This window comes from Carcharodon carcharias, chromosome 11 (genome assembly GCF_017639515.1).
Source record: "Carcharodon carcharias isolate sCarCar2 chromosome 11, sCarCar2.pri, whole genome shotgun sequence".
Lineage (NCBI taxonomy): Eukaryota > Metazoa > Chordata > Chondrichthyes > Lamniformes > Lamnidae > Carcharodon > Carcharodon carcharias.
This window is the reverse complement of record NC_054477.1, coordinates 160,794,959-160,816,303: the sequence shown is the minus strand read 5'-3', so window position 1 is coordinate 160,816,303 and position 21,345 is coordinate 160,794,959. Positions and strand designations below refer to the sequence as shown.

The following is a 21,345-nucleotide window of genomic DNA, read 5'->3' as shown; positions in this document are numbered from 1 at the left end:
CAACCTATTCTACCACTGGGGCATCACAGTCAATTTCAGTCTTCTCTTCACCCAACATATGCCTTTTGGCAAAAAAATCTTGGTCAGCAATCAAGGGGGAAATCTGCCTGAATTTTGTATTCTCTAGTCCAGAGACCGTGATGTCAATTGTAATAATATCCCTGCACTAATATCACATGCATGAATCCTCTATGCAACCTTATCAGTTCCTTGCATTCCTCAGCCTATCTTTATGGATCTCCTGATCTTGTTTTCCTTCCTGACCTTCTTAAATATATGTTGTATGTTTTCTCTTTCTCCCCATACCTTTCGCAACTTTCTCAGCAGGTTAAATTAGTCTCACTCTTTTATTCTGTCCTCGGCCAAGTGAGGGGATGAAAAGAAATCCTATTACACAGCCAGCATTATGATTTGGAAAGGGTGCTGAAAGGAGATTCAACAGCAACTTTCAAAAGGGAATTGGATAAATACCAGAAAAGGAAAATCTTCCAGGGCTGTGGGAAAGAGCCAGGGGAAAGTGGGACTAATTGGATAGCTCTTTCAAAGGGGCAGCACAGACATGATGGACTAACTGGTCTCCTTCTCTGCTGCACAATACTGTGACTGTTCTCAGGAATAGATTTCTTTCGCATGGTACAAAAATTATTCATTAATAAAAACATAAGTAATAGGAGGAGTTAGCCATTCAACCCCATCGAGCCTGCTCCACCATTCAATAAGATCATGGCTGATCTGATTGTGGCCTCAACTCTACTCTCCTATCTGTCCTCCATAACCATTGACAATGAAAAATCTGTCTCACTCAGTCTCGAATATATTCAATGTACCAGCCACCACTGCTATCTGTGGAAGAGAATCTGAAAGACTATGACCCTCTGAGAAAAGAAATTCCTCTTCGTCTCAGTTTTAAATAAGTGCTCCCTAGTTCTAGATCCCCCCATGAGGGGAAACATCCTCTCAGTAACTATCCTGTCAAGCCCCCTCAGAAACTTATATGTTTCTATAAGATCACCTCTCGTTCTTTTAAATCCCAATGAATATGGCCCAAACTTTCCTCATAAGACAAGCCCTTCATCCCAGGAATTAGCCTAGAGAACCTTCTCTCAATTGCTTCCAATGGAAGTATATCCTTCCTTAAGTAAGGAGACCAAAACTATCTACAGTACTCCAGGTGCGGACTCACCAATGCCCTGTACAATTATAGTGGAACTTTAATACTTCTCTTGCAATAAAGGCTCACACTCTGTTCATCTTTTTAATTACTTGCTTTACCTGCATGCAAAGCTTTTACACTTTAACTCCTCTCAACACAAGATGGCCACCAACAGCGCTTCTACGCATGCGCAATAGTCCAAGCATGCGCCGAAATCCAAAGATGTCACTATGCTGCACCCAGCCTGCCAAGACCACATTGTGCATGTGCCAATGACATCACCACACGCAAATTCTACATGCATAATTACAGCCTGTCCTGGAACCGAGGGCACATGCACCAATTACGTCACTGCACAAAAGCGTGCTGACAGCAGAAATATCGCGCATTTCAAAATTTGGTGGTTTTTAAAGCTGTGCAGAGAAAGAGGTCATCTCTCCCCTCCTTGTTTCCCCACCAGCAGCATCTTTTAAACGTGTACTGAGAGCAGAATTGTCCCAACAGTAAATAGGTTGCACAATAGTTCCAAATCCACTAGTCAGAGAAAATGCCTAAACTGAACTACACGATATGTATTCACCCAAAACCAATTTGTAGAGGAAGCGCTACATTAGGTGGAAGTTGTCTGAAGTCAGGACCTGCCCAGACTGCTCTGTGATTGTCTTCAAGTGGGAGGAGTGCGCTGCACAAAATGTCCATTATAGTCTGCATCTGGCTGCTGGCTTTGCACGCCATTCATGGGTGTTATCCGATGAATTAAATTTTTTGTTCTTTCACTTTACTCTGTGTCTCTTAAGGGGGTGAAGAGCAGGGTGAGGAGGAAGGGTATGGGGTCAGGAGGAGGAGGGGGTGAGCAGGGTTGGGATAAGGGAGAGGAAGAGGAAAGAGGGTGAGGAGGGGGATGAGGGTGAGAAAGAAGAGGGGGATGGGGGTGAGGAGGAGGGGGCTGAGGATGGGCTCCTGCCTCCCCACCAGCTAGAAGAGATTTCCTTCAAACACTCTCAGGGAATCCCCTGTTAATACTGAGGCACTCCCTGGGCACCCCCTGCGAATTCTGACACAATCCCCAGGGATGGCCTAAAATACTGAAATGCTCCCCGGAGACCTCCTGTACATTCTGACACAATCCATGGGGAGCCCTCCTGTACCTCCCTATCTCTGTCACCCTCTCCAGCCTCTACAACCCTCCCTATCTCTGATACTTTCGCCAGCCCCTACAAACCTCACTGACCTTCCCCAGATCCGACTCTCTTCCTTTACTCTGTGACCTCCTCCAACCTGTGCAACCCTCTGTGATTTGTGTCTTACTACAATTCTGGCCTCTATAGTATTCTTCATTGCTCCTAAATTGGCATCTGTGTTTTCAGCTGCTAAACGTCTCATGCTTAGAATTAACCTCCTTAACTCTTGCTTCCAATATTCACTCCCTCGAGAAGGATGAGGATTTATTGCAAAACCAAGTTTGTTTTGGATGATTCAAATTCACAGTTCACTATTCTGCTCCGAGTGCATATTAAATGGGCACTGCCACCCAAATGTGATGATTTCAGCAGTGCCATCTTTGGTCCTGGTCGCTGCCCACTGTCGCTCCAAATGACATCACAAATCAACATGCGCAAACTGAGCATGCACAGCATTGGCAGGAAACGCAGCCAACTTTTTATGATTCATTAGGAATTATTTCACTTTCCTTTGACATATTTGAAGTGAAAGAATGTAAGACATGATTAAAAGATATTGGGAGAAGTAGGTCAGTATGGACTGGGAGTTGTTGGAAGAGAAACTCCTCTTAAGTAAGGTAGGAGGGTAGGAATTTGAAGGTGGGATGGGGTGAGGGGGATACAGGTTTCCTGCCGACTGGGGTGAAGGGCTGGTTGCATGTGGGAGAATGCATTGTAATAGCTTTTTGGGAGTGATAGTTGGCCTATTGACAATCCATTTGTGCTTTTCTTCCCATTTAAAAATCATTTAAAAATCAGTCAATAATGAATAAGGTGAGCAATGCTGACTTACAATTGTGTAAATGGGTGATTGCAAAACAGCAGCCAGTTTTACATCATTCCAAATGCTTATATTCATTGCCTTCAATTCATTTCACACTACTTAACATTGCCCAGAATTGGCCAATATTTATCCCTGAACTGATGGTCTGGTCATTGTCATGTTGCTGCTTTTGGCTCCTTGCCATTTGCAAATCACCTGCCGTGCTGCATCATTGACTATACTTCCAACCTCATTGGCTGTAAAGAACTTTTGTACATCCTGAGGCTGGGAAAGGCGCTAGACAAATGCAAGTTCATTCTTTTCCAGAATGCATTAATTTTTTTCAGGAAGCAAAGTCCTAGCTCCGCCCAAAAATACACAGATTGCTTCATCCTTGCAGCAAAGGGGAGGAGGTTACTTTTGGAAGGAATGTGCACAATTCTAAATTTGTTTCCTACAGCCCGACCTGTAATGATTCCACGGTCAAAAACAAGTCTCCAGTCCTCTACTTGTCATTAGGAATCTTAAAAAAAAAGACCAATAAAAACTTTTTTCTCCCAGCAAGATTATTTGCTTTAATGATTCCATGGTTAAAAACGAATTTCAAATCCTCCATTTGTTATTAGGAATCTTTAAAGAGGACCAATTAAAACTTTTTTTCTCCCAGCAAGAGATTATTGGCTGCAACTGGGAGGAAGAAAACAACATATTTGTCCCCAAATGGTTAAAAAAAACAAGCTCGAGAAAATTCAACAAATGTGTTGTTTTTAGATGATAAAATGCAAAGTCCATGTTCTTCGCAGATTTCAAAATATTGGAAAATGGGCAAGAAACTTTGGGGCACGGAAGGGGACATATCCAAAAATCTCCCCACAGAAGTAGATTTTGTGCCTCCAAGATTTGTAGTTCTCCTTCAGGCTTTCACATTCATGTCTTTGCTCCCCTTCCAATACAAAGAATCGTGAATATAACTAGTTATCAGCCCAGAGAACCACTTGTTTTCCAAATCATAGGCTTATAATACAGATGATTCTTGAGCTGAAACACACAGAGAAACAGCTGGAGACACTCAGTAGCTCAGGTAGCTTCCGTCGATGAAACATGAGTCAGTTGTTTATGATCCTTGGCCAGACACAGGTCTGGAGATCCGATTAGAGTCCAAAAACGTTTTGTTTAAAATAGATAAAGTTTGTGATTCAAGACGTTTACTCAGTGAATAGGGTTCCACGGGTTTTGAACTAACAAAGCTAAGCTTCACTGTACAAGTTCGGAAAGATAAAACAATTGACAATATCTATCTTATACTCAGGGCCAAGTATGAGGTACATGTGAATTAACAGGCGAACTGTAGTCGGACAAACCGCACTACACAATAGATGACAGATGCAACCAAAACAGAGTCCAAAGATTTCTCAGCAGCCCACCCAGGCATTTGTCACGTTATGAGCCAACCAATCTCACTGAAACTTTATCTTTCTCACAAAGGTTTCCAATCTCCACATTTGAAGATATCACCTTGGAATTCTCTCCAAAAGCCACTCCTACTCAGATAACTTCCAACAATGACTCACCTCGTAGGGTTTCAATCTCACCTTTCAAGATTCCTATCCCCTGGATCTCCGAATACACTCAAGCTTCACCTTCCAAGTACAATTTCAGGTCTTCGGCCATGCCAACAGAACACCACTAGTCCAAAGGGATACTTTTTCCCCAAGGGCCTGCAGCACAGGGTCACCAACTTCAGCTGCCTTCTTGGATTTTCAGGGCTCCTCTCATACCCATTTCATTTAAAATCTGCTCTCTGCAGCTTTCTTGAATTTGGAGACTAATACTCTGCTCCTTTCTTTAACTTCATTTAAGGGGATCTATTTCTGATCCCTGTCTTTATCCCATACCTAGGATTTATTTTTGGGAGCGTTTTATGTCCCCCTCCCTGGTTTGGGACCTTCTCCTTGTCCCCCTCCCAGATTCTGCTCCCTGGGACAATGGCGCTCCATCTCAGGTCATCTGACCAGCCTCTTTGCACTGTTTACTCTTGCCCCTTCTGCGCAGGTGCGCAGTGTCATTCCCGGCCTAAAGAATGCAAAACAACCGAACTGCATATATGTGGCCACTTCCTGGCCAGTGCATGTGTGGGAGACCGGAAGGTCATCAGGAACTGGAATCCTGACCTACGAACTAAAGGAGGTAAGTATTTGAGTCTCATTGCACAGCTGATGTTGCGGGTATAAACGCTTCTTTGAGTTTGCTGAATGTCCAGACAAATTACGCAGGAACAGGAGTGCACTATTCAGTCCCTTGAGCTTGTTCCACCATTCAATTAAATCACAGCTGGTCTGTATCTTAACACCATCTATTCATCTTGGACCCATATCCTTTAATACCCTTGCCAAAGAAAATTCTCAATGACCCTCCGGCTTGAAAAGGCTTATTTTTGGAATGGGTGGGGGAAATTTCAAATTTGAAAATTTCAAATTTCCGCTATCCTTTGTGTGAAGATGCTTCATGACATTTCCCCAGAGCAGCCTGGCCCTAATTTTATGGATATGTTCCCTTGTTCTGGACTCACCACCAGAGCAAATAGTTTCTCTCTACCTAACCTATCTATTTCTTTAACCATCTTAAACACTTCAATTAGATCACCTCCTAATCCTCTATATTTGACAGAATACATGCCTTTTCATGCAACCTGCGCTCATAATTTAACTCTTTTAATTAAGATATCATTCTTGTCCTTCAGGTATAGTAGAGAATGAAGTGACGGCTAGACGCCTCTCTTGCATTTCTGCTATTTTCCATGGCTTCATAAAGAAACTGGTGCTAAGAGTAGATTATAAGCTCTCCTCTCAACAGACATGAGAAGAAGACAATTAAATTTGTTTTAAGAAGTCTCAACCTAACAAAAAATACCCATAAAATGTTTCGAAGTTGTGATATAATTTTACATTTAAAGGTTTTTCCCAATGAGGAAGTGGCTATGAGAAAAGATTCCTTCTCTTTAGAATGTATCACATGAACAGGCTTGGCATTAATTATAATTATATTCCCATTTAGAGGAGAGAAGGTTAAGGGGAGATTTAATAGAGGTGTTCAAAGCCATAAGGATTTTGATAAGGGGAAACTGTTTCCAGTGGCAGGTGAGTCAGTAACCAGAAGGCAAGATTTAAGGCAGTTGGCAAAAGAACCAGAGGGGAGAAGAGGAAACATTTTTTACGCAGCAAATTGTTGTGATTAAGAAATGTGCGGGCCGAATGGGCTGTGGGACCAGATTCAATGGTAATTTCAAAAGAAAACTGAATAAATTGAGAGTTGGAAAGAAAAAACATTGCAGGGCTAGAGAAAAAGAACAGCAGTGGGACTAATTGGATAGCTCTGTCAAAGAGCGGCACAAGGACAACGGGCCAAATGGCCTCCTGTGCCTCACAATTATGGAATCATATAAAATATATAATGCTTCAATCAAAATTTAAGCTTGCACAAAAGTACTTAGAGATTTCAAAAATACAAAATACAAAATCCTTGCAATAATTCATTTCCTAAGCAGCGTGTCCATACCTGATCCAAGTGTTGGCCAACAATATATTATCCTATGGCTCACACACTGCCTCTTGCTTCAAAATTTATTCTCAGTACTGTCTGCTGCAGCCTTCCGTTAAACCCTGAAGAAGCTGGTATCAATCAGGCAAAGGGGGAAGAAATGAATCCCAGAGCAAATATTCACAGGGATCCCAATAACAATAATCTGACCCTGTGGCGCTATAAAGCCCATCAAGCCTTTTGTTTCTTCGAGGACTCCTTGCATAACAAAGAGACTTTGCTTAACAGTTGGAGGGGGCTAAGCAACCCAGTATTGTTCATCTCCCTGTGTTTAATGCATTGCATTTCTCACACTAACAGGGAACCAGCGGAACTCCCGGACAATGCCCAAGACGGGATTTTAAAAAGGTAGCAACAAAAAAAGGGGGGAGTTAATAACATAGCCTACCTGTGGTAACTTTTGTGTTCCTTAACTTTGCATTCCAAACTGCTCCACGCATTGCTAATCAGTGATCAACTGGAAACTGCAGATCATTCTGAAAAGCCCGGCAGGGTATTTGCCTTTCAATTCTTCTACTCTGTTTATTCCCAATACAAGTATATTCATCAAGCTTAGAAACAACTCTTGGACAAAGGCAATGAAATGTAAATCATGGACTTGTGCTTAAAACATAGACTTGCCATTGCTTAATGAGTGCACTGAGGAAAATACTCACTGGATGATTTAAATGTTTCCATTTAACCCGACACATTCTAATGTCTCCACACCCTGGTGATAGCTACAACAAAGAACTGATGAAAGTTGCGTAGTGACTGGAGTTCTGCATCATTCTGCATGGCTCACAATATTAATATGCTATCATGTACAGGAGCCTTTCAATGATCCAATATTATTACTACAAGCACTAAAATTGGAAACAGTCACTAAACTGACTGAAAGAATACAAGTGAAGCACTTACATGAAAGATGTCAAGGTCTTTTAATAATGTCAGTTTTGCTATTCTCTAGTTTACTACAATAGCTATGGAATGGGGTCAAGAATCTAAACCCAGTTTAAGGTTTAATACTGAACTGTAGACTATCAAACTATGTTAGAAACCTTTTGAAAAATAGCAAAGTTGCACCATCCCAGTATTATCCATGATTTTTCTTAACTGAGAGAACCACGTTCTATATTTTGGCAGCACATACCTAAATGTCAAAAGGTAGCGTGAATCTAAATTGTCTTAGCACCTTAACGTGTATACTAATCTCAAATCAGGCCATATTTCATGAGGGGGAGGCAGTGGCATAGTGGTAATGTCACTGGACCAGTAATCCAGAAGCCCAGGCTAACATTCTGAGGACAGGGATTCAATTTGATTAATAAAAAAAAAAATCTGGGATTAAAAACTACTCTCAGTAGCCATGGCCAGAACTTTCCCCCCGTTTGGGGTGTGTGGGGGGGGGGCGGTTTGGGGGTGTGTGTGGGGACGAGCGCAAACCCGATTGGCGCCCCCGATCGGGTCCGTGCTGCCATTTTACATGGGTGGGCCAATTAAGGCCCACCCATCATGACGTGCGCCCGGACACCTCTGTGTCTCAGAGAGATTTGTTTCAGTGTTAAACTTTTAAAGAAAGGTTTTGAAAACTTTTAAAACATGTCCTCTCATGTTGACACTATCACATGAGTTGGGAAATGTCAAAGAATAAATGTATACATTTTTATTAGATTTAAAACACTTCATGAAACCTCATCCCGCACGTGGATGAAGCTTCATGAAAAATGCGAAGGCCGCCTGGGCTCTTCGCCTGCCCAACAACCTTAAGGTTGGACGGGCAGCTCATTAAATTGAGTTAATTAGGTTTTAAATGGCCTTAATAGGCCTTTGACAGTTTGACGGACGTGCAGCCGGCTGAACTGAAAATCTAAACAACGTGCGGTGACGTTGGGAAAATGCTGCCCCGTGAAACTATTATCGACTGTCGTAAAAATCCATTTGGTTCACGTGTCCTTTAGGGAAGGAAATCTGCCATCCTTACCTGGTTTGGCCTACATGTGGCTGGCTCTTAACTGCCCTTTGAAATGGCCTCATAAGTCAATCAGTTGTATCAAACCACTACAAAGCCTAAAATGAATGAACTCCCTCCCTAACAGCACTGTGGGTGTACCTACGCCACAAGGACTGCAGTGGTTCAACAAGGCAGCTCACCACCACCTTCTCAAGGGCAATTAGGGATGGGCAATAAATGCTGGCCCAGCTAGCAACACCCACATCCTGCAAATAAGAGGTAAAATAAAGCATACTTTTGATAGAAATCAAGACATGCATCTTCTGCTGGTTTTGGATCAGCACTGATACCCAAAGAACCTTGAGGGGAATGTACTGAGGACTCTAGAGGATTCAAGAAACTAAAGTAAGTTGCAGCATTCATAGACACAGGAAGGAGGTGAACTGATCAGTGTTAAAAGACATCTAGAATTTGAGCGAATTGGCGAACTACATTGATTCATACTTCTAAGCAGATTGGAATAAAAAACAAAATTGTGATGCTCCTGAATGCTGAAAGTTACCGAAACTATTATTCTTAAAATGTAAAATGGACTCTTGATTCCCATTATTTGAGGTTCTTGCTACAACTGTACAGGGAATTGGTGAGACCACACCTAGAGAATTGTGTACAAAGGCAGCAGATACATGGGCACCACCTGGAAGTTCCCCTCCAAGCTACTCACCATCCTTAATTGGAAATATATCGCCGTTCCTTCACTGTTGCTGGGTCAAAATCCGGAAACTCCCTCCCTAACAGCACTGTGGGTGTACCTACACCACATGGACTGCAGCGGTTCAAGAAGGCAGCTCACCACCACCGTCTCAAGGGCAATTAGGGATAGGCAATAAATGCTGGCCTAGCCAGCGATGCCCACATCCCATGAATGAATTTAAAAAAAGCTTTGGTCTCCTTATTTAAGTAAGGATATGCTTGCATTGGAAGCAGTTCAGAGAAGGTTCACTCGGTTGATTCCTGGAAGGAAGTGTCTAATGAAGAAAGGTTAAGCAGGTTGTGCCTATATTCACTGGAGTTGAGAAGAATGAGAGGTGATCTTATTTAAATATATAAGATTCTGAGAAGGTTTGACAGGGTAGATGATGAGAGAATGTTTCCCCTTCTGAGGAAATCTAGAACGAGAGGACAGTTTCCATTTAAGACTGAGATGAGGAGGAATTTCTTCTCTCAGAGGGTCATTAGTCTTTGGAATTCTCTTCCACAGAAAGCAGTGGAGGCTGAGTCATTGAATATATTCAAAGCTGATTTTTGGTCAGCAAGGGTTATGGGGAGCAGGCAAGAAACTGAGTTAAGGCCACAATCAGATCAAATTGAATGGTGGAGCTGGCTCAAGGGGCCAACTCCTGCTCCTATTTCTTCTTTCTTATGTTCATTGTCAATTTTTATTCTAAGACCCAACTTTTTCAACTGGACTTTACATATCTTTTAATGTTTTGTGGACAAATGCTAGTTAAAGTCATTTCTTTTGCATTATGCAGTGGCAAATGAAATTTCTGTGGGGTTTTTTTCACACCTTTTAATGGTGATCATTGAGAGTTACGCAACAAAGTGAATGTCTGCCCTCCTCTTTCAGCCACGTGAAGCTGTCCCGATGGAGAGGGAGGAGAAAATGGCTCGAGAGAAAATTACAAAACCTCGGCAGCAAAAGCTGGTGCAGAAGCTGCCACAAGAAACAGCAATGATTGCAGGTGTGAATAGTATATTGGAGAGTTTCCAAACAATTGAGGTTACTTTAAAATACATGTTTCACTTTCACTTCTGCAGGTTATGATTCCATCCGACCTCTTAATCTGCATTACAATTTTGTAACATACTATAGGTATTAGATAGAATTTAACAGCATGGCAACAGGTCATTTGGCAGAACAGCTCCATACTGGTGGTTATGCTCCACACAAGCCCCCTACTGTCCCTCTTCATCCAATCCTTTCTCCCTCCTGTGTTTTCTAGCTTCCCTTTAACTTCATTTAGGCTTTTTGCCTTAACTACTCCTTATGGTAGTGAGTTCCACATTCTAACAACTCTCTAAATAAAGAAGTTTCTCTTGGATTTATTAGTGACTATTTTATATTCATGCCACCTAGATTTGGTCTCCCCTGTAAGTGTAAACATATTTTCCACATCTACCCTATCAAACCACTTCAGAATTATCATAACATCTGTCGGGTCAACCCTCAGCCTTCTCCCTTCTAGAGAAAAGAGCCGCAGCCTGTTCTCTCAACCTTTAACAAATATTCTGCTTTGCTTTGTTTTCTACAAAGACTAAGGCTAACTTCACTAATTTTTCTACATTATATTCATCTTTCACATCCCTGCTTAATCACTAAACCTGTGTAATGCCTTTTGCAACCTCCTCACATCCACCTCACAGCAGACTTCCACCTAACATTAAATCGTCAGCAAATTTGGGCACGTTATACTCTATCCTCTCATCTAAGTCAATTATATAGATTGTAAATAGCTGAAGCCCAAAGGCCCAAACCGATCCTGTAATACCCCACAGGTTACAGCCTGTCAACTCTGAAATTATCCCCTTTTATTCCTACTTTGTTTTCTGTCCATTAGCCAATGCTCAATCCAAGCTTATATATTACCCCAACTCCATGAGCTCTAATCTTGTGCAAATATCTCTTGTGTGGCACCTTACTTTTTGAAAATTCAATTACACGACATGTTCCACTTTATCTAACATACTAGTTACATCCTCAAAAAACTCTAACTGATTTGTCAAACACAATTTCCCTTTCATAAATCTGTGTTGACTCTGCTTAATCATTTTATGATTTGCTAAGTGCCCTGTCGTCACATCCTTAGTAATAGATTCCAGCATTTTGCCTGCTACTGATGTCAGGCTAACTGGCCTATAAATTCTCCATTTTCTCTCTCGTTCCTTTCTTGCCCGAATAGTGGGATTATATTTGCTAATTTCTAATCAATAGAGATGGTTCTAGGATCTGATGGATCCTGGAAGATCAAAAACATTTCTGTAGTCACATTTTTTAAAACCCTAGGATGTGGCGAGGGGATTTTTCAGCTTTTAGTTCCAACAATTTCTATGGTACTGTTTTTTTAATTACTACTAATTCTTTTAAGCTCCTCATTCTCACTGGACACTTGGTTCACTGTTATGTCCAGAACATTTTTGTTTCTTCTACTGTGAAGACAGATGCAAAGGCCAGGATAAGAGTCAGTGGGAACACATCCTTGCTGACACTGTCTTCCCCGCAGCCATTTCACACTTGAATGAGAGTCAATTGGTTGTGGGTGGGACTTCCGCCCCTCAGTCAGGAGTGAGGGAAGTCCCACCTTAGAGAGCTGCCGGGAGGGAGGGAGGGGAGGGGAGGGGAGGGGGAGGAGAGGGGGGAGGGGGAGGAGGGGAGGGAGGGGGGAAGGGGAGGGGTGGAGGGGGGAAGGGGAGGGGCGGGGCAGAGGGAGGGAGGGGAGGGGAGGGGGGAGGGGAGGGGCGGAGGGGAGGGGGAGTAGAGGGGGAGAGAGAGGGGAGGGGGAGGGGTGGAGGGAGAGGGGAGGGGCGGGGTGGATGGGGGTGGGGAGGGGCGGAGGGGAGGGGGAGGAGAGGGGAGGGGGAGGAGGGGGAGGAGGGGGAGAGGGGGGAAGGGGAGTGGGGGAGGGGGAGGGGGAAGGGGAGGAGAGGGGGGAGGGGAGGGGAGGGGGAGGAGGGGGGAGGGGGAAGGGGAGGGGCGGAGGGAGAAGGGGAGGGGCGGGGCGGATGGGGAGGAGGGGCGGGGTGGGGCGGAGGGGAGGAGAGGGGGGAGGGGGAGTGGGGGGGGGGGGGGAGGGGGAGTGGGGGAGGGGGAGGGGAGGGGAGGGGGGAGATGGGGGGGTGGGGGGAGGAGAGGGGGAGGGGGAGGGGGAAGGGGAGGAGAGGGGGACGGGAGGGGGGAGAGGAGGAGGGAGTGGGGGGAGGAGGAGGGAGGAGGAGGGTGAGGCGGAGGAGAAGGGGGGAGGAGGAGGGGGGAGGAGGAGGGGGAGGGAGTAGGGGGAGGGGGAGGAGGAGGGGGAGGGGAGGAGGAGGGGGAGGAGGAGGAGAGGGAGGAGGAGGGGGAGGGAGGGGAGGGAGGGGGAGGAGGGAGGGGGAGGGAGGGATAGCGGAGGATTGGGGTGTCGGGGGAGAGGCCGTGGGGCTGGGGGATGGAACACCCAAAGTTAGAAGGGGGCTTCTGATGGAGGAGCATCCCACCCTTCCTGCCCGAGGCCTAAACCCAATCATTTTAGGGCTTCACCCCCAGACCCTGGAAATCCTCCTGCCAACGTAAAAATTGAGGCTGGGCAGGAAACGGCCCTTAACTGGTCAATAATTGGCCACTTAAGGGCCTCAAAAAGGAACAAGGGCAGGCAGCCCGTCTGAGGCCTCGCCCGCCCCAGCATAAAATCACAGAGGTGGGAAGCCCATTCATCCTATTTCATGCTCTCCCCCTGCTCCCCCGCCCAAAAGCCCACTGGTGGGGGCGTGAAATTCAGACCCAAGTATTTGTTTAATGACTCTGCCATTTCCTTATTCCCCATTATAATTTCTCCTGTAATTCTTTCCAAGGAAATTAGGTTTACTTTCGCTAATCTCTCCCTTTTTACATATCTACAGAAGCTTTCACAATCTGTTTTATGTCTCGTGTTAGTCCACTCTCTTCCATATTCCATTTCTCTTGATCAATTTCTTAGTCCTCCTTCACCGAATTCTAAAATACCTCCAATCCTCAGGCTTAACTCTTTTTGTGGTAACTTTAAAAACTTTTTCCTTTAATGCTAACCTTAACTTCTTTAATCCTCACCATGGCATGACTATTATTTGTGTTTATATATCCTTCAAGAGTATTTCTTTCCCTACATAACAACAGCGACTGTGCTTCAGAAGTACTTCACCAATCACAAAGCTTTTTGGGGTGCCCTGAGGTCATGAAAGGTGCCAAACAAATGCACATACTTTCTTTACTTCTTCATTTTTTAATTGTAATCACTGGTTTCATGAATTGCATGCATGTGTAAGCGCACAAAATTGATATGAGCTACTGACCAGAAAAACTGGAAGCACAGTTGCAGTGGTCAGTATCTATGACAGCTCCTTATTTCACTATCACAAAATCTGTACTGCGGCTCCTCTGTATTGTAATGAGGAATTAGAATGATACAACCCTTTGAGATCTCTGCGTTCCTCCAATTCCAGCCTCTTGCACATCCCTGATTTCCATCTCCACACCATTTGCAGTCTCTCCTTCAGCTGCCTGGACCCTAAGCTCTGGAATTCCCTCCACAAACCTCTCTGCTGCTCTCCTCCTTTACGGCGTTCCGTGAAACCTTTCTCTTTTGATCACCTGTCCTAATATGTTCTTCTATGGCTCAGTGACAAATTTTGTTTGATAACCCTCCTGTGAAGCACGTTGAGATATTTTACTGAGTTAGAAGTGCTAAGTAAATGCAAGTAGTTGTTGTTACATCTGACCTAAATGTAGCTCTCACAAGACCCCCATTCATAAATGTACATTTGCATAGTCCCCTGAATGTGTACTTTGTACGCAGGCTACTACAGTTTGCTAATCAAGTGTACAGAAGTATTCACAACTGTCAATAGTACAATCAAAGGGTTGTGAATATTTGGAATTTTCTATCCCAGAAGGTGGGTGGATCCATCACTGAATATGTTTAAGGCTGGGATAGACAGATTTTTGATCTCTCAGGGGATTAAAGGATATGGGGGGCAGACGGGAAAGTGCAGTTGAAGCTCAAGAGCAGGCACGACCATACTGAACGGTGGAGTAGGTTCAAGGGGCCACATAGTCTACTCCTGCTCCTATTTCTGGTGTTCACTATTAAATTTGCAATACATCTCCTCTATCTGCATGAACCTCCACACGAGCTGAGTTTGGGCAGCCTTAACCTATATCACAAAACTCCTTTAGCGCTGATATAATTTCACTCAGGCGAGTCGTAAGATATCTGATGTTGGAAGTGGCAAACATCAAACTGACGCTCTCTTCAGAAGTTGTCACTGAGGCATATTCTTAAGGCGGAATAGAACAATCTTTAATCAACATCACATCCATGCTGTATCAGATCCAAAGCTGACTGATGCTGACAATGGCTGCTCAAATGTTAATGTTCCATTTCCAAACTCCAGCAATCCCTCACCTTGACGAACAGAAAAATTTATCCAAATGAAAGTTTTTTGTTGAAAAAACAAGATTGCAATTATAGCAACAACAGTAAATTGCATTTATGTAACACCTTTAAAGCAGGAAAACATCACAAGGCATTTCGCAGGAGCAAGTATCAAACAAAATCTGTCATCAAGCCATGCAAGGAGATGTTAGAGGACAGGTGACCAAAAGCTTGGTCAAAGAGCTAGATTTTAAGGAGCGTCTTAAAGGAGGACAGAGAGTTAGGGAGAGGTTTAAGGAGGGAATTCCAGAGTTTAGGGCCTTAGCAGCTGAAGGCACAAGCTGCAAATGGTGGGACAGTGGAACAGCGCAGAGATCTTGGAGATTTGTAGGACTGGAGGCTGTTACAGAGACAGGGAAGGAGGGACAAGGGAATGGAGGGATTTGAAAGGTGTTTAAAATCATGAAGGGTTTAGTTAGAAAAAATAAGGAAAAATGGTGAAGGGTCAATAACCAGAGGGCACAGATTCTAGGTGATTGGAAAAGAGCCAAGGTAACCATGAGGAAAACTTTTTTTTCCCCATGCATGAATAGGACTTTGAAGGCACTGCCTGACAGGGTGGTGGAAACATTCAATAGTGCACTTCAGAAGGGAATTGGATAAATACTTGAAGGAGAAAATATTGCAGGAAGATGGATAAAGAGCAAGGGAGTGGGACCAACTGGATTAATCTTCAAAACAGCCAGTGTAAACGCGATGGGCCGAACGGACTCCTTTGATTCTATGACAGCAAAACTCACGTAACAGGCACTGTTTAAAACAAAAATAACATTGCATTCAGACCATTTCCTCAACGAAGCCACGACCATGCTGGATTAGTACCACTATTACAATGAAGTTCAGTTAGCGTCACTTCCTGCTTATTGTCACATTCTAGGCTGGCAAATTGAAAGTGACAATAACAAGGCTCCTCTGCATTAATTAGTGACTGAGTGCCTCTGCTTGTTCGTCAGTGGAAGTGCTGTAATGACGCCTCCTGACCTAGAGGGTCACTATCTGCCAGTGGAGCATGTCCATATTACAATAGACGAACAGCTGCGCTCTTTACCATTTATATTTATCATTTATTAAAATAAGAATAAAATCCTTCATCAACTTCTGCTTTGAAGAAATACATTGAATAAAATGCTGCAAATACAGATAGGTAGAAAATTTGGATGTTGTAACCTCCTGTTACATTGTTGAGTTATGAGCAATTAGTTTTATCAAAAGTTGTACTTAAGCTACTAATCATTCAAGTGTACCTTATACTTATACAATTGAACTAAACCTTAAATTCAACCAATGGGCTTATCCTGGTTTAAATGGCTTTTAAACGACATTGAAACAAACATTCAGTGGTTCAAACAGATTTTTAAAAATTTATAATGGTCATAAACTGGGCAATTCCTACAATGCGTACAATCTAAAACACTGAACTGATTTATGTATCCCCTGTGCTGGGGAATAGAAAGCAAATGGATAAAATGAAAAGGGGTTTTAAATAGTATATGCCCTTCTGGGGTTTTATATGCGCACCATGGAGCATTGAAAGTTAAAGTGGTGATACGCTAACTTTTAACAGAGCTGAAGGGTTAATTTTATGGAACAAGATTGCAGTGTAATTTCAGAAATGGCCTCTATTCTTTGAAATCGCTGATTTTTCGAGAATCATTATGCCATTTAAACATTTTTCAGGGCTGTTTGTGTCAGCGAGGCTCGTGTAATTTCTCCCCCATGCTTTCAGTTGAATCTCATCAAGCCAGAATTCTCAAGTTATCATAATACACACTGATGAGGCCAGCTGAGTCATCAACAGCACCACTGTGAAGGTTTCAGCCTTGCTTTAAATCAGGCCCCTCTCTCTCAACTCACATGTTCGTTACTCACAGGCGAACTGCCATGTCTATCCTTTCCGCAAGATTAATCAACAGCAAGGGGGGGACATCAACAACGAAACTTACCAGACGTCTGGCAAATTCTTTGTTTTCTGAAAGAAACCCATATCCTGGGTGGACCTAAGACAAAAAAAGCAGAAGGCATATATAATATAATCTTTTAAGCTCCTAATTAATCTTAAGTCTATCACCATTTATCTTATTCAGCGCTTGAAACAAGGAAAGAAAATTTGATCGCATTGTTTGCCTGACCATGTGTATTGGCAATGCGAATGTTCATTGATTTCCTGCAGAGTGAGTAGCTTAAGGAACAATTACTACAACAAATATTAAGGGGGGAATGCTAATTCAGTGCTCAAGATTAATTAGAATTTTTTTAATAATAATAAATAAAAGTAAATTATGAAATGAACTCAAGTTACTCCCTGGTGTGAAAAGCTGAATTCTGCAGCCACCTGCAGGATCAGTGACAGGCACTGCCAGATGCTACAGAGCCTTTGATTTCCAGTACCAATCAAGCTTGCAATTTAACTCGCGTCACATGAACTAAACAGGAAGAGGATAGTCACTCTTTTACAAGTTCTGCTGTTTCCCGAGGAATATACAAGCAGCAGCAATGGGCTTTAAGCACATTCAGACTCACAGCTTGGGCACCGGTCTTTTGAATAGTTTCCATGATGGCATCCAGGTTGAGGTAGCTTTTGTTGGTGGGGGCTGGTCCAACACAGGAGGCCTCATCTGCCATTTTAACATGAACCTGCAGGAACAAAGGCAAAATTCTGCTTCAACAGGATATTCTCAGGCGAAAATAATTAACTTATATTTTACATTCAAGCATGGCTTTGGAAGAGGTGACTTCGACGAGATTTAAAACATGTTCTTTACCCACATTGTGTTTCGGTTTGTTGAACAATAAAGGCACTGCAATACCTATAAAATGATTTTAAAATCAGCAAGTGACTTTTTAAAGTGCACTGTTACACAAGAGACTGATTCCGGGCAATCAGCACATCAATTGTTAAAATTAATTGCAATTAAATATAAATGAATGACTGTGGCCATTTAATGCGTCTATAGCCTTGAATGTTTGGAAATACAAATGATGATTACATGTAGCCTAGGCAGTTAATAAAATTGTACTGAATAACAAACACTCATGGCCATTTCTAAGCAGGCTCCCCAGGATGTTGGAGATAATTAGAGTGAATTCAATGCAGGGATGCTCCAAATGTCCCTGCACAGCATCAGGTCAGCAACATGCACAAATTAAGGCCAATGTCTAAAGAGTTCAATATCGTTGCACGTGAACCGGAAAATCTAGGGAATTATTTATCCAGGCAGGCACTGACTCAAAAGTTTCACCCACACCCATATTCTTTTTATAAGATTAAAGAAACAGAGGGAGCTATCTGCAATTTAACATTCAATTAAAATGCAGAACGTTACTGAATTTAATATTGTTAGTCCGTTGCATTAGAGTGCTTTACAATCCAGAATTACTGCTACATGTGCAAGCTGAATTCTACTCAGAAGAATTGTCACAATTAATTTTGAAAGTAATATTCTCAAACTTATAACAACAGTGACAAATTTAGTGCAATCTTTGTTAAACAACTAAAAGGATGAGAAGAGGAGGTAAAAATTTCTGCTGTTTACTATTCTAAAAGTATGCTATTCTATGTCTAAACAAAACCAGATTGATGGTTTTACTATAAACAGTAAGCAGTGTAATTCTGCCCCTTTGCTCTAGGACTGATCTTCAGAACTATCTTACCTGAAAACTGTTCAGCGCAATGGCTGAGACATTTGTTTGCACCTCTAAGGCCCGAGTTCAAACCCAGTAAGGATGCCATGATAGGAGGGTTTTCCATTCCATAACACAAACACCCTTCACCTTAATGGGTACAAAAAAAATCACTAGGGGAACAGCTACAGCAGCTAGATCACATCTTCAAACAGAAAAGAAGGTGCATTTCTATAGCGCCTTTCACAACTTCAGGATGACCCAAAGTGCATTACACAACTATAAAGTACTTATGAAGTGTACTGTTGAAAATTTTAAAAACACACAGCAGCCAATTTGCACATTTTGCAAGGTCCCACAAACAGCAACAAGATAATGGCCAGATAGTGTATTTTCTTTTGAGTGATACAGAAGTGAAAAGACGTGTGCATTTCTATATCCAGTTCCCGCTTTTTATCAAATGTGGAGTTAGCTATATTCAGAGGAGGGTACTGGCATTTAGCAAGATTTACTCAATGGGAGTTTATCCCATCAGGAAGCAATTTAGGAACATTTCCATTGCATGATGAGTTACACATATCTCAGTGGCAATTTCCTGGTTTTATTTCACTGGCCTGCTGCATCTATTACAGGGGTCTTATGTGGGAATTCTGAAAAATGTCATTTAAGTTCTTAATATCAATTAAATCTAGGAGATGTACTGGAATACTTATGTAAGAGAACTGAGGTAAAAGCCCTTTCTTTTAGTTTTAGAACAAGAAAATATAGTACAAATGGATTTAGGCAAATCCTACTTAATACCACACTGTAGCCTTTCTATACCCACCAAACACTGAGTTACTGAGTCCACTGCCAAATCCCGTTCACCCATCACCTCCTATGCCCGCTGAGCTACATTAGCTCCTGGTCTGGCAACATCTCAATTTTAAAATCCTCAGCCTTATGTTCAAATCCCTCTCCAGTCTCACCCCTTCCTACCTCTGTAACCTCTTCCAGCTATACAACCATCTGAGTACCCTGCACTCCTCCAATTCTGTCCTCTTACCCATCCCCCAATTTTAGTCACTCTACCACTGGTGGTCATAGAAACATGGAAAATAGAAGCAAGAGTGTGTCATTCAGCCCTTCGAGCCTGCTCCGCCATTCAATATGATCATGGCTGACCCTCTATCTCAACGCCATACTCCTTGATGCCTTCAGAGTCCAGAAATCTATTTCCTTCTTAAATATATTCAGTGACATGGCCTCCACAGCCTTCTGTAGTAGAGAATTTCATAGGTTCACCACCCTCTGAATGAAGAAGTTTCTCCTCATCTCAGTCCTAAGTGGCCTACCCCATAACCTGAGACTGTGACCCCCTTGTTCTAGTCCCCCTCCCCCACCCCCAACCAGAGGAAACATCATCCCTGCATCCAGTCTGCCCATCCCTGTCAGAATTTTATACGTTTCAATGAGATCCCCTCTCATTCTTCTAAATTCCAGTGAACACAGGCCTAGTCAACCCAATCTCACCTCATACAACAATCCTGCCTTCCCAGGAATCAGTCTGGTAAACCTTCGCTGCACTCCCTCTATGGCAAGTATATCCTTTCTTAGGTAAGGCGACCAAAGCTGCACACAATACTCCAGGCATGGTCTCCCAAGGCCCTGTACAGCTGCAGTAAGACATCTTGTACTCAAGTCCTCTCGCAATAAAGGACAACATACCATTTGCCTTAACTGCATGCTTGCTTTCAGTGATTGGTGTACAAGGACACTCAGATCCCTTTGCACATCAACATTTCCCAGTCTATCACCATTTAAATAATACTCTTGTCATTCAGTTTTTCCAACCGAAGTGGATAACTTCACACTTATCCACATTATAGCGCATCTGCTATGCATTTTCCCACTCACTCAACCTGTCTAAATCACCTTGAAGCCTCTTAGCACCTTCCTCACCTCTCATGTTCCCACCAAGTTTTGTGTCATCAGCAAACTTGGAAATATTACTTTTGATTCCCTCATCTAAATCATTGATATACATTGTGAATAGCTAGGGCCCATGCACTGACCCCTGCGGATCATGCCTTCACCTGCCTAGGCCCTATGCTCTGGAGTTCCCTTCCTAAACCTCTTGGACTCTACCTCTCTTTTCTCCTTTAAGACAGTCCTTAAAGCCTTCCTCTTTGACCAGCTGTGGGGCATCTTCCCTAATATCTCCTTATGCGGCTCATTGTCAAATTCTCCTTTATAATGCTCCTGTAAAGTGCCTTCGGACTTTTAATTGCACTAAAGGCACTACATAAACATAAGTCGCTGTTATGGAAGAGGATTACTAATAAAGTTAAGTGCAGAGCTTGCTTAATCACTGTGGGGGTAAAAAAAACACTGCCTGGTGCAGCAGTAGGTTTGCCAACTCTGACTGGAGATATTCCTGCAGGTTCCATCACATGACTTTTTGCCTCCAAGGCCCCAACTCCCACACTCTCCCCCACTGGTCATCCAGCCCCACCTTCCCATACCAACTGGACAAAGACATATCATTACCTGATTGGATGATTCTTGACAGTCACTCAAATACCTTTTCCCATGTCCATCTTCAATCTGTTTATAACTAGTAAATGAAAGTGTTCAAAGAGAATTTTGATGACCCTATGATTTTCTTTTTTCTCCTGGGTCACCCACAGGATGCTCCTATGGGTAAATCTTTAATTTCTGGAGTCTCAAGTCAAGGACAATTCAGGTGGGTGGACAGCCCCATGCAGCATTTATCTTTGCAGCTCAGGAAGATTCTGGGTTTGATCCCAGTTCTGTGCTTAAGTTTGACTGATATCAGTCAACTTGACAGC

General features: G+C 42.9%; 1 protein-coding gene across 3 annotated transcripts in view; it reads right to left on the bottom strand.

Annotated features, from left to right (window-relative positions):
- pcca (propionyl-CoA carboxylase subunit alpha) overlaps positions 1–21,345 on the bottom strand; it is a 343,073-nt gene that overhangs the window by 243,669 nt on the left and 78,059 nt on the right. For all 3 annotated transcript variants that reach the window (XM_041199770.1, XM_041199771.1, XM_041199772.1), the window contains 2 exons: positions 17,414–17,527; positions 16,837–16,890 (listed from right to left, as the gene is read on the bottom strand). In XM_041199770.1, the coding sequence (XP_041055704.1) occupies positions 16,837–16,890; positions 17,414–17,527 (168 nt within the window). The remainder of the gene's footprint in view (positions 1–16,836; positions 16,891–17,413; positions 17,528–21,345) is intronic.